General features: G+C 38.6%; 1 protein-coding gene across 29 annotated transcripts in view; it reads right to left on the bottom strand.

The window, feature by feature from the left end:
- Nucleotides 1-13,439, bottom strand: part of SCEL (sciellin) — a 329,124-nt gene that overhangs the window by 66,038 nt on the left and 249,647 nt on the right. For 22 of the 29 annotated variants that reach the window (XM_082701429.1, XM_082701418.1, XM_082701430.1 and 19 more), the window contains 4 exons: nt 11,598-11,666; nt 10,766-10,804; nt 8,835-8,915; nt 6,775-6,840 (listed from right to left, as the gene is read on the bottom strand). In XM_082701429.1, coding sequence (XP_082557555.1) covers nt 6,775-6,840; nt 8,835-8,915; nt 10,766-10,804; nt 11,598-11,666 — 255 coding nt within the window. The remainder of the gene's footprint in view (nt 1-6,774; nt 6,841-8,834; nt 8,916-10,765; nt 10,805-11,597; nt 11,667-13,439) is intronic. The other 7 variants (XM_082701417.1, XM_082701419.1, XM_082701421.1 and 4 more) reach the window with 1 other exon arrangement.

Below are 13,439 nucleotides of genomic sequence, written 5' to 3'. Positions count from 1 at the left end.
AACTGCCTTCCATTCTGCTGAGTGGCATCACCTAGATATGAAAGCCCTTCTGTGAATCTTCCTTTCGTTCATGAGTTCCCTTGCCCTCTTCCCGTTCTGGGTGGTGGCCCCTGTGCAGTAGCTTTAGGAAAGTCTTATGTGGGAGTGACTCCTTCCCCAGACAAATCTATCAAAGTGTCATTCAAATAAGGCTCAGAGTATGCAACTGCCCCCACCACCCCCCACCGTGGTCATATCCTTTTTCTTGAATGGCACCCAAGTCCCTCACCTTCATTACAGTGACTATTGAAAAAGAAAAAGGAGATAGGCCAATGACAGTTTTGATGTTTTAAATGTGGGTGAATGGATGTTTATATTATTGTGACACAAGAAAATAATTTTATTTTTAAAAGTAGCATAGAATGTTTCCCAAAGAGAGAATATATCATCATGCTTGGTTATGGGGATGAGATTCTCTGAGAAGAGCCTGGCACGGCAAAGAGAGAACTGAACTGCCTGCATAAATAATTAATAGACATTTGAGGGGTGGAAGGAAGGGGGGGGTAGGGGGAGAGAAAAAGAAAGATGGAGGAGAGAAGGAGTGAGGGGCTGTTGAGCAAAAGAGCGACAAGATCAGGCCTGCAGAGAAATCTCAGCCAAGAAGAAATAACCCGTAACAGGTGTGACCAAGAACTACCAAACAGGAATTTCTAACATGACATTTGACCTTGTTTGGGCTGGGCTTCTACAATGTATTGCTGGCACTTTTGCCATCCCACGTCTTACTGAAATCTTATGCAGGGGGTGTGTGGACAAATCAAGGGAGGAAGCTGCCGTCTTCCATACCTGAGTGAGTATGAAGCAGAGAGGACAGAACAGGCAGAAGTGATATTTCGAAAAGAAGACAGATGAAAACATGGCCACAAGAATGTAAGTGCCTCCAAATGGGGGAAATGACAGGATTCTAAGCAGAGAGGAACTCTATGTTAAGAGTCTACAGAAGGTGGGATATGGTGCATTTAAAACAGATTATGTGACCAGAAAAGAGAGCAAAAGGGAGTTATGAGGGATAGAAGCCAGGTAAGGGCAGTAGTCAGTGCTAAAGATTTGGGTCTTTATTCTAAGAAAAATGAAAAGTCATTTTTATTTAGGGGGAAGATATGTTTCAATTATCCTTTTTTTTCCCCATTTTATTTTATTTTATTTTTTTTAATATAATTTTTTATTTTTTATAAACATATATTTTTATCCCCAGGGGTACAGGTCTGTGAATCGCCAGGTTTACACAATTCACAGCACTCACCAAAGCACATACCCTCCCCAATGTCCATAATCCCACCCCCTTCTCCCAAACCCCCTCCCCCCAGCAACCCTCAGTTTGTTTTGTGAGATTAAGAGATGGGATTGGGAGGGAGACAAACCATAAGTGACTCTTAATTTCAATTATTCTTTTATAAATATTGCTCAGGCAGCTAATGTAGAGAAGAGATTAGGGGAGTGCGTGTCCAGATGGCTGAGGGGAGGACACCTAGGTAGCTACTACTGTAGTCCAGAAAAGATATGATAATAGAAATGAATGGAGGCATATGGATTCTAGAGGTATCTTGCCGATAAATTGATAGGATTTACTAAATGGATTGGATTTTGGTGATTAAGGGAAAAAAGTGTCAAAAATAACGTAAAGTTTTCAAGTGTCAGTGGGCTGAAAGATGGTGTTCTTAGTTGAGATAGAGCACCAGGTTAGTATGGAAAATTAGGAATTTCATTCTGAACATGTGAGGTTTACAAGACTTTTGAGATATGTAAGGGAAGATGTTGAGCACATAGTTAGCTGTCCAAAGTCACTCAGAAAAGAGGTGTGGAGTGGCTATAAGTGGAGTCAAGAGCACACATGTGGTCATTGAGGTCCTGGGCATGGATAACCTGTGGAGGGGCAGAATACAGAACGAGAAGAGGGGAGGAGCTTTGAAGCTTCAGGAGCATGACCAATAAATGGCTGGTATAGGATAATGAGGTGCCAAAGGAGATTGAGAAAGATTGGTTAGAGGAAGGAAACCCAGGAGTACGTTTGGGGTGTGGAGTAGGGGGGTTTCTCAAAAGAGAAGGAGAGAGATTTCCTAAAGGCACAAATAGCCAGTAATGTCCTTTGAGGGTCAAGTAATCACAGAGAGTGAAACGTCAACAAGAATTTATCAGCAAGGTCATTTGTGACGTGGAGGAGAGCTGCTTCTACGAATTTATGATGGTGGGAACCAGAGAATAAAGATGGCAAGTATCATCAACTTTTCTGAAAACCTCGGCTGCCGTGGAGAGATAAGGTGCCCCGTTGAACTGATTTGTGTAATTCGGCTATTATTATTATTATAATTATTTTTAAGTAGGCTCCATGACCAGCCGGTAACCCAAGGTGGGGCTTGAACTCAGGATCAGGAGTCAGATGCTTAAACAGTTGAGCCACCCAGGAGGCCTTAGGCTATTCTTTTTTTTTTTTTTTCTTTTCTGAGAGAGAGAGAGAAAGAGAGAGAGAGAGAACTTGTGCATGGGGAGGAGGGGGACAGAGGGAGAGCAAGAGCTAGAACGTTACGCAGACTTCAAACTCAGTGCAGAGCCTACCCAAGGCTGGATCTCACAACTCTGAGATCATGACCCCAGCCAAAATCAAGAGTCTGACACCGTCAACAGATCCACCCAGACCCCCCTCGGATATCAATTTCTAAGAAGCTATTTTTGAAGGTGAAAGGGGCTTGAATATAGAAGGGAGGGAAACCAGTGAAGCAAAGATTTGATCCCAGAGGTAGAAGGAAAGACTGACGACAGTAACACGGAACAGCAATTATAAAAGTTAAATCTTGATTCAGTCTTAATTCAAATGAAAAGAAATTATAAGAAATTATAAAAAAATATATAAGAATATTTCAGAAGAAATAACCTTGTTGACATTGGAGGTCATTCAAATATGATGCTAGATTTTTCCCTTCTCAGCAAAAAAAGGAAGAAGAGGTCAGAAAATATTTCCATCCCAATGACCAAGGAGCAGCCTTCGAAACCAAGAAAAGGTTTTATTTAAGTTTCAAACTTTAAATGCTATATGTCTTGTTATCATGAATCAGAGCTTCTCTCCTTAACCTTGTTTTATTTAAAAAAAAAAAAAAAAAGGCAAGAGGCTTTCAAATATATTTAACTCGTAACTCCAAAATTCTGTTTGATCACCCAGATCTCAACCTCTCATCATAAGACTAACGTATATCATACATAAAAGGATACCTGTTTTAAGAAATTGCTTTTTTTATTTAGCTATAATATATGGTTATTTTAGAATTCTCATTTAATCTCTAGTTGAACTCACCAGTCTTGTGTTAATTGTACCCAGAATTAGATGTAGATATAGTTATAGGTATAGATACAGAAAGACACATAGAGGTAAACACAGTCCTATGTAGTCATAGGTATAAGTATACATATACATGTAAATATAGATAAAGCTATGATAGCATGGGTTCCTCTGCTGGTAAAAAAGCTTGAGACACTTTGTAATGAATACATCATGCCTGTGACAGATTTTAATCCAAACACCACGTCCACACAGGTCTTCAACCCCAAAACAATTAAGTTTGACTTTTCGATACTCTATGAGAAAGGAACTGGTGAGGGATGACATGCTTCATGGTGTCGAAGGCCATGGAGAGGTTAAGGGGGAGAAAAGTTGAAGAAAAGGACTTACTCCAACAATGGCGGGGAAGTCTGGTGGTCGTTTCAAATGTGCAGCACGGACAGGGGTATGTGAGAGAAAATGAAATCTCTGGGAACGGTCCGGTGATGGGAGAAATGAAGGTTCACAAAATGAAGAATAGAAAGGAGAGCAAGAGTGCAGCAGTAAGGGGAGATTCTCTTGCAGGAGATGTGAGAATGGGAAAAGAGAGAAGGGAACCAATGTGTAAGGGAAGGATGAGGGGAATAGGTTTAGCATCGAGCTATTAGCTAATATTAAAAATCATAGTCCTCCATTTTCTTTTTTTTTGACCTATTTTCATTTTCTTTGTGTTCTTCTGGGGACAAAGATCTCTTTTTCAAGTCTTTGGTTCTTTTTTATCATTTAATAATTGCTTCTATTTTTTCAGCTTTCACTAAAAAGGCTCTTTTTCAGCCCTAGGAATGCACGGGCATTAAAGGTGAGAAACAGAAGCTGTACTCTGAGCTTTTCCAAAGAAAAGCACTTTAGAAATCAAAGGCATTGCTATATTGTTATTATTCCCTCCTTTCCCTGAAAGCCTGGCATGACATTAGCTTGGATCCTCAAAGAGGAGTCTTTCAGTTTAGCTATTGTATTAATAATCTGTGCCTCTAAAAAAGGAAAGGATATCTAAACTGATCAACCTACTCCAATAATCTTCTCTTTCCTTTAGTTTTGGTGCTATGGATCTGATCCAGGAACCAGAAATAGGAGCACTGTGACTCGTTTTATCTTCCACATAAATTATATCCAGCAATGCTTAAATTGTAAGGGCATATAGCCAAGCCCTACCAGTTCTGTGCAAACAGAGATCCACAAACTCAATGGGCATTGAAAGCGCGAGATACGAACGCATGAATAATCCTTCGGTATTCTTACACAGCTATACAACCAGTTGCTTATTATAGTGACAATTTACATTAATATCGAAAAAATAAATAGAAGATGAACATAAGATTTTAGAAATAAGTAATAAATATTCCCAAGTACCAGTTATCTATCAAGACAAAATTGGATGGATCTTAAAATACTCAGGAAACAACAGTAACTAGCAAAACTCCTAGTTATTATTTTCCCCACTCAGGTGTCTCCCTGAAAGTTGTGACTCATGGAGACATACCTAAACACAGCCCGAGGGGAAAGAAGGTTTTAAACTAGAAACATAATCCATACTTGGCAGTTCATATAATTGGAAGTCACCTATAGATGACTTTCTTTTTCTTTAAAAAGAAAATAAGTCAAGCGGAGAAAGACAACTATCATATGATCTCCCTGATATGAGGAAGTGGAGATGCAACATGGGGGGTTACGGGGGTAGGAGAAGAATAAATGAAACCAGATGGGATTGGGAGGGAGACAAACCATAAATGACTCTTAATCTCACAAAACAAACTGAGGGTTGCTGGGGGGAGGGAGGTTGGGAGAAGGGGTTTGGGGTTATGGACATTGGGGAGGGTATGTGCTATGGTGAGAGCTGTGAAGTGTGTAAACCTGGCGATTCACAGACCTGTACCCCTGGGGATAAAAATATATTATATGCTTATTAAAAAAAAATTAAAAATTTTTAAAAAGAAGAAAAAAGAAAATATTTTAATAGAAGGGAGATACAATTCTAAGTTGTGATTGTTCAACAAGTTTAATAATTATACATGTAAAACTAATACGTAATATATATAAATATATATAGGTGCAACATGTGTGAAAAAGTTTATGGACATCCTTATAGAACCAACCTAAATTGTAATAAAGGACACTGGTTTCCAAATATATCTATTATTTGGAAATAAAAGAGACATCAAAAGCCTACACAACAGATGACAATTTTAGGAAATAAAACAATCTAATGCTAAACCAGCATACTGTTTAATAACTCTTTTTTCCAATGGTTGCATTGGGAAAATAAGTCCCACTGGAACATGGAAATGTTCACTAAATATATTCTGGGGGTTGAAGACATAAAAACAATGTTGGATACCCTAAAGCAAAACCAAATCAGAGACTTATTTTTCTTTGTGTGTTAGAGATGGCATAGAATATAAGAGTTCTGCACAAATGTCTGCTTCTCTGAAGATCAGAAGGTAGGTTCCATGTTTTGCTCTCTGATACATCCCAAGATATTAGAAAAATATCTGGCATTCAATAATCATGTATGAAATCAAATGCTTGTTGACATTCCTAACATGGATTTTGTAGAACAAAGTATCCTCCATGTAGTCTATTATTTTGGCTATAATTATTGATCTCAACAACAACAAAAATAAAAGTAGAAAACACCCATTTATCTCTTAAAGTTTACAAAGAGCTTGCAACTCACATCCCCATCTAGTTGTCTGGGTTCATGGCTGCCTGGAAGTGGTTGGTGTACCAGGAGCCAGTGGAGCCCTGTCTGCTGCTTCATTCCATTCTCTCTTCTGCCACTTGTGGGTTGAACCATGCACCCCCAAAATTCATATGTTGAAGCCCTAACCCACGGGGCCTCAGATGCGACCCTACTTGGAAAGAGGGTCATTACAGATGTAATTAGATATGTTAGAGGAGGATAGGCTGCATATCCAATATGACTGGTGTCCTCTTAAGAAGAGCAAATGTGGAAACAGACACGCACTCAGGGAGAACATCATGCCAAGATGAAGAGAGAGATCTGGATGATGCTTATACAGACTGAGGGATGCCAAAGGGGTGCCTAGAAACCAGCAGAAAGTGTGAAACAGACTCTCCCTACCAGCCCTCAGAGGGAACCAACCCTGCCAACACAAGGATCTTGGACTTCTAGCCTTTGGAACTGTGAGAAACACTTTTGTTACCCCCCATCCCGACCCATAACTTTTGTTATGGCAGCTCTTAGTAAACTCATACATCCACTGACTCCTCACACCTCGTCAGATTTCCTACCAGAGGCACTGGTAGCCTGACCTCACTCCCACCCAGCACTGTCGTGTTCAGCGGTCAGAATTTACAAGATCTCTTCCAGTTTATTCCAAAGTTCTCTCAATTATACACAGTCAAGACCCAATGCATTCTACCATTAAGTTACAAAGCAATGACATCTGACATCTTTCCCTTACCTTCTGGTTGTTCCCGTGCTTGGGGTGGAACTGTAACCTGGAGGAGGAGGCGGAATCCAGGACTGTCTGTTAGGAAATGACATCAGCTATAAATGTGGTGCTTGAAGACTTGATCCCACCCACATGTCCACCAGGAAAAGCTGAAAATAATTTGACACTCAAGAGGCACTGAGATGACTTTTCTACAGGTTTTGGAAATAAAATGAAAACTATTTCATAAACTTAAAAGGAAATGACTATACCACAATCTATGTTCTCTGCTCCCCAAATAAGCTCCTTTTCCCCCCATTTTCTTGACACTAAAATGTGGAGATTTCCTCAAAGAGAAATATGAAGAAAATCTGGGAAATAATATTTGTTTAAAGTAGCTGGTGGGTTCATGGGTGTTTATCATCAATATACCTCTTTTTCTATTTTCTGCATATCTGAAACATTTTATAATCAAAACCAGTCATGCTCTATTCTACGTAGTTTTTAAAAAGCTGTGTGATTTTAAAAAATCTAAAAGTAAGAGTATTGAAAACACAAGTGAACACCCCACTAATGTTAACTTCAATTATGTATACATATGTATGTACATATATGCATATATACAATCACATATATATCCAATTAGAAAGATGTCTTCACATTACTGGGACTTAATTTTAATTGATAGAGATAGCTTAGGGCTCCGTCAGAAAGATTTAGATATGGACCAAAAATGAAGATATGTAGAGGACAGTGACATATCAGAGGAAAGCCCAGAGAGGGAAAGGCTAGGATAAGAAGGACAGGAGAGCTGGCTTTAAATTCTTGAAACAGGTCTGTTCTCTGAGGCACTGCAGGTGCCTAAGAAGAGATGGGCATAAATCAAAGTAGATTTCAACTCAATGTAAGTCATCAATGCTACTCACAAGAACTAGTCCAATATATATCATAAAAGTAGAGTCTTATTGCTGGCTTCAGTGATCCTGAATTATGCCTAATCTGTCAGAGGAAAGATTCTTGCAGTGGATAGGAGATGTGAAATTTGGGTCCAAGTGAGAAAGGTGATCACATTTCCTGAGACTCGGCAGACACAGCCAGAATTCTGACTGCAGGAGTGTTTTGGCAATCAGCCAGTCATTCCACAAACATTGGCACCTAACCCAAACTAGGCAGAGTTCTAGGCACAGGCAAAGAAAATAAAAACATTTTTAAAACACTGAGGTTTGTGAATGCTTGTTTTCCATCTGATGATGATTCACTAGCACTGTGTTCTCTCCAACAAGCAAAAAATTGCTTTGAACATCACATTCTGTCTCATGAAGAATATTCTGCCACCACAGGTCTAGCTGCTTCTCTGTGCCTACTACATAAATAGAAGTCTCAAGATGGGGCCTTTGACTCTGTACTTGGAAGTAGGACCAACCTAATCTACAGAGCAGAGGAGACCCCAGCGATGCAGACAGATTTCAGGAGCGTGGCAACATTTGGCCATCCCACAGTCGTAATTATTTCAGGGTAAGGCATTCCCCGCAGTAGGACTCCACTAAAGGTGTTACCTGAAGTAGTTTATCCTTTGCTGAACTCTGTTCATCAAAAGCATTACCTAGATATTCAAGGCCTCAAGGGACCTAGAGAAAAGACTGCATATTTGTTTGTTTAAGATCATATTTATTCTTTTATTTAGCTTGTGAGCAGGGGGAGGGCAGAGGTAGAGGGAGAGAGAATCCATAAGCAGACTCTACAATGAGCGAGCACAGAGGTCCCCCTGGGGTGGATCTCACAACCCTGAGATCATGACCTGAGCCAAAATTAAGAGTCAGACAATTAACCATCAGACGCTTAACCCACTGAGCCACCCAGGTGCCCCAAGACTGCATGTTTGAAACAGAAAAGAGGAAGAAAAGGAACAAAGTTTGAGGACAGCAGAATCCAGTGGAACTGGATCCCTGGAAAGGGAGGAAGGAACAGGGACGAGAGACCAACTTCTGAATGCTGCGGGGCATCTTGATGGATGGTTTGGTTCAGAAATTAATAAAGGACAATCCTGTACAGAACATCAGCAAGAAGCAGATGCAACCAGCCCGTCGTACCTCTTTTTCTTTACAGGAGTTGTCACAGCGGTGGGAGCCGGGGTGCTGGCAGTGTTGGCACTGAACGAAACTCTAGGTTGCCTGTTCAATCACAACCACCAATCACATTCTTGAAACTCTTTTATGCCATCCTACCTTTGAAAGGTCTTATCCTCTACTCATATTCCCACCTGCTCTTTACCCACCGTAAAATGTTTCAAAGGACAAAAGAAGAACAGAAAACAAGTTCTTCCTTAGTTTAGCCATTTTATAAATCATCTGGCCTTCATCTAAGTAACCAGAACTGAAGAAACTGAATGAAACCATTCATTATATGACATTGTGTGTCTGAAATCCAGACCAATGAATTCTGATATGCTCCGGATTCATATTATATATAAATAAAATCCTGTATATACTGTGACCTGCAGAATTATATTGTATCATTTTTGCAGTTAATAGCGTTAGATTGTTTAAGACAACATTTAAAAATCACACCATTTTATTTTGTTTTATTTTATTTTTTAAAGATTTTATTTATTTATTTGACAGAGATCACAAGTAGGCAGAGAGGCAGGTACAGAGAGAGAGAGAGAAGCAGGCTCTCCGCCGAGCAGAGAGCCCGATGCAAGGCTCGATCACAGGACCCTGGGATCACAATCTAAGCCAAAGGCAGAGGCTTCAACCCACTGAACCACCCAGGAGCCCCTGAAAATCACACCATTTTACATCTCTATTTAGCATTTATGAATATACATAGCCCTTAAAAAAAAAAAAAAAAAGAAGGAACCCAGACCTGTTTCAATGACTGAGAGGTATGGTCCAAGGTGAAAATTACTTTATTTGTAAATAAAAATTTAAAAGCCAATTCTGTTTTCAAAAACCCACCTAATTTGGCTGTTTATAATCGCTAGTAGTATGTTTCTGAGAAAATGTACTTCACCTAAATCGATTACTAACAAACATATGATTTCATGACTCAGTTGAATTGTAGTGATGGGTGTTTGAAAGACAAGGGAAGTAGGGGAAGAAAGTCAGTGGCCATAAGAACAGGGAAAAATAAAGATCTGTGGGAGAAAAATAGTAAAGATCAAATGAGTGATGAGCATTAAGGAGGGAATTTGTTACAATGAGCACTGGGTGTTGTATGTAAGTGACAAATCACTAAGTTCTACTCCTGAAACCAATATTACACTGTATCCTAACTAACTAGAAGTTAAATAAAGATTTGGAGAAAGAAAAAATAAATAAAAAGGAAAGGGGAAAAAATAAGACAAAAAAAAGAAAAGAAGAAAAGAATGTTTGGTTAAGATGGTTTGGTAAGATGTTTGGTTAAAATAGAGGTTGGTATGGGGGAGACGGGCAGGGAGAGGGGGGTGGGGTTATGGACATTGGGGAGGGTATGTGCTATGGTGAGTGCTGTGAAGTATGTAAACCTGGCGATTCACAGACCTGTACCCCTGGGGCTAATAATACATTATATGTTTATTTAAAAAAATAAATAAAAATTATATATATATAAAAAAAACAGAGGTTGGTAAATTTTTTCTGTTAAAATCCAGATGATATGGGGTGCCTGGGTGGCTCAGTGGGTTAAAGCCTCTGCCTTTGGCTCAGGTCATGGTCCTGGGGTCCTTGGATGGAGCCCCGCATCAGCCTCTCTGCTCAGTGGGAAGACTGCTTCCTCCTCTCTGCCTGCCTCTCTGACTACTTGTGATCTTTGCCTGTCAAATAAATAAATAAAATCTTTAAAAAAAAAAATCCAGATGGTAAATATTTAAAGTTTCGTGCACCATTTTCTTATTTCTGCTAAACTCTGCTTAAGCAACAGGAATGTGGCTTTCTTATAATGAAACTTTGGCCCGAGGGGCATATACCCTGGTTTGTCTTCAATGCATACAAAGAAATACACTTTATTCTTAAAATGTAACTTCCATCAGAAAAATACATACGTCTTTGCTGCTTCTGGTGATCTAAACGTGGACATGTTTCTGGGGAAAAAGACAAGAAAGGCAAAAGTATGAGCAGCAACAAAGAAAGAACACTTGCATCAATTTGCAATTGTCCATGAATTTAGAGTTTCTATTTAAAGGGAGACATTATTTGAGAGAAAGAGAAAGAAAAGCATCACTATTTGAATAAGTTTGATAAGGTGATTTCATGATCTTGTTGTCTCGTACTAGATTCTAAAGGAAATAATTTTATTTCATAAAATTCAGTATCATTTAAGCCCTATGTTTCTATTTATTGAGTTCAGTAATTTTCTTTAGCAAAAAGAATGTAAAATTGGCATTTACATTATTTCATACTCTTGCCACCAGGTTCGTTTAAAACAAAAACATGAAAGTGGTAAGAATGATGACCTGAAGCAATGAACTCTCAATATTTAAGCAAGGCAACAGGGACGCCTGGGTGGCTCAGTTGGTTAAACGTCTTTCTTCAGCTCAGGTCATGATCTCAGAGCCCTGGGATAGAGTCCTGCATTGGGTTAGTTCCTCAGCAGGAAACTTGCTTCCCACCTGCTGCTCCCCCTGACTGGGTACTCTCTGACAAATAAGTGAATAAAATCTTAAAAAAAAAATTAATCAAGGCAACAAACATTTTCTATTTCTCTAACCATGAAGAAGAATAAAGGTATATACTCCAGAATTTTTATGTTTAAAAACTAGAGGATAATAATTTACAGAAAGATAATCAAGTAGGACAGAAGAATTGTAAGTAGATAAGTAATGCTTAGAAAATTATTGTACTTGGGTCTTTCCCAAAGTGAACAGATACTGGTACCTATTGGTTAGTTGGTTATCCAAGGTATTGGCCTTATATGTTTTAGTGGCATCATTTCTGTCTGAGATCCTTTATAAAGAAACAAGACACAAGTTTGGGTGAACATTTAGATCATTAAAGTCCTTTCATACTGCTGTCATGAAAGAATTACTCCACAATAAAACCTTTTGTTGGTAAAGAGATTTGTTTTCAGGTGTTATATTTTAGAATATTTTGCAATTTTAAAAAAAGCTACTTAAGACAAAATCTATTTATGAGGCTATTTTGATACATTTTGGAATTTTTAAGGTTTATGCTTTCTACTAGACTCTCTGATTCATGGAGCATTTAACCCACTATTTTATTTTCATTACTATTTAATAATACAGTTGGCCCTCGAATCAAATGGATTTGAACTGCACGCGTTCACTTACATGCAGATATTTTCGACAAATACAGTATGGTATTGTAAATGAATTTTCTCTTCTTTATGATTTTCTTAATAACATTTACTTTATTATAAGAATTTATTTATGTATAACATACAAAATATGTATTAATCATCTGCTTATGTTATTGATAAGGCTTCCAGTCAATAGTGGGTTATAGTAGTTGAGTTTTGGGGAGTCATAAATTATGTCAATTTTTGATTGCATAGGGGTCAGCACCCCTAAACTCTGTATTGTCAACTGTATATCCAGTCAATGATGGTACTTCCCAAGTCTGGAAAAGGTATCAATGAAAGACAAGTTTTTTGTTTGTTTGTTTGTTTGTTTGTTTGTTTTTAGATATTTGTGGCATAGGCAGTGCTATATCTCTGCCAAACTAATTTTCTTTTCCTTCTGCGCACACAGGAAGACCATATTTCCCATTCTTCATTGCAATTAACTTGGGACCATGTGGTTAAATTCTAGACTAAAGAATGTGGGCAGAAATGTTGTTTGCTACTTCCACACCCATCATAAAACCTCTTGTGTAATCTCCTTCTTCTTTCTTCCTCTTCCTACTATGGTTTTGTTGTACCTGGGCTGAAAATGGCTGCATCAAAACATGAACTTAGATCCCTGAGTCACTTCAGGGAGCTGAGACATCCCCCATCTTCCAGTCTACCACACTGGACCCTCAAGAGAGTGAACAGTAATCTTCTATTGTGCTAAACCACAAGAGATTTGGGGGCAAGAGAAGGAACTTGTTCAAAGAGTTACTCTACCCTGGTGAATTAGTTTACTTTGACTAACACATTTAGTTAATAGCCTCTAATGGCCATCAGAGGTTTTAATCCCTCAGATCTCAGGTCTCCACAAGGAGGTCATATCTGGAAAAGGTGATTTGTGCCTTGTGTCGGAAAAGATAAATTAGGAATCCTGTGGTCTCCATGCCAATGGTGGGCTCTCATGACTGCAGAGCCTCCTTCCCTTCCTTCCCTCATATCAGATAGGAAGGTTCTTCTTAAGTCATAGGACTATTCCCTGGAGCATTCTGCAGACTTGCACAACACTAGGATGTAGCAAAATTAGGCTCAGGAAAACAAAATGTCAGCAAAACTTTTCTGTTGATCCAATACTATGTGTCTACTATCACTTTCTCTAAACTGTCAATTTTACCATAGACTTTAGTACATGGCTTTAATAAACTATTCCTAGAAAGATGCGAACTAACTTTTCCAAAATATTGGATAAATAGCTATAATACATTAAAATGTTATGCATCAAATCCAAACAAATTTTTGTTTATAGAACATAATGCCACAAACTGATGAACTCTTAAATGCAAAAAGGAAGGGAGATAGAAATCTTCCAGAACTCCATATTCTCAACGAACCATTCAAAATCCAGGCATTAACTTGTACATGCTCCTGGAATT

Source organism: Mustela nivalis (assembly GCF_964662115.1).
Source record: "Mustela nivalis genome assembly, chromosome: 15".
NCBI lineage: Eukaryota > Metazoa > Chordata > Mammalia > Carnivora > Mustelidae > Mustela > Mustela nivalis.
The sequence above is the reverse complement of the archived record's forward strand: the minus strand, read 5'-3'. Positions and strand labels throughout refer to the sequence as shown.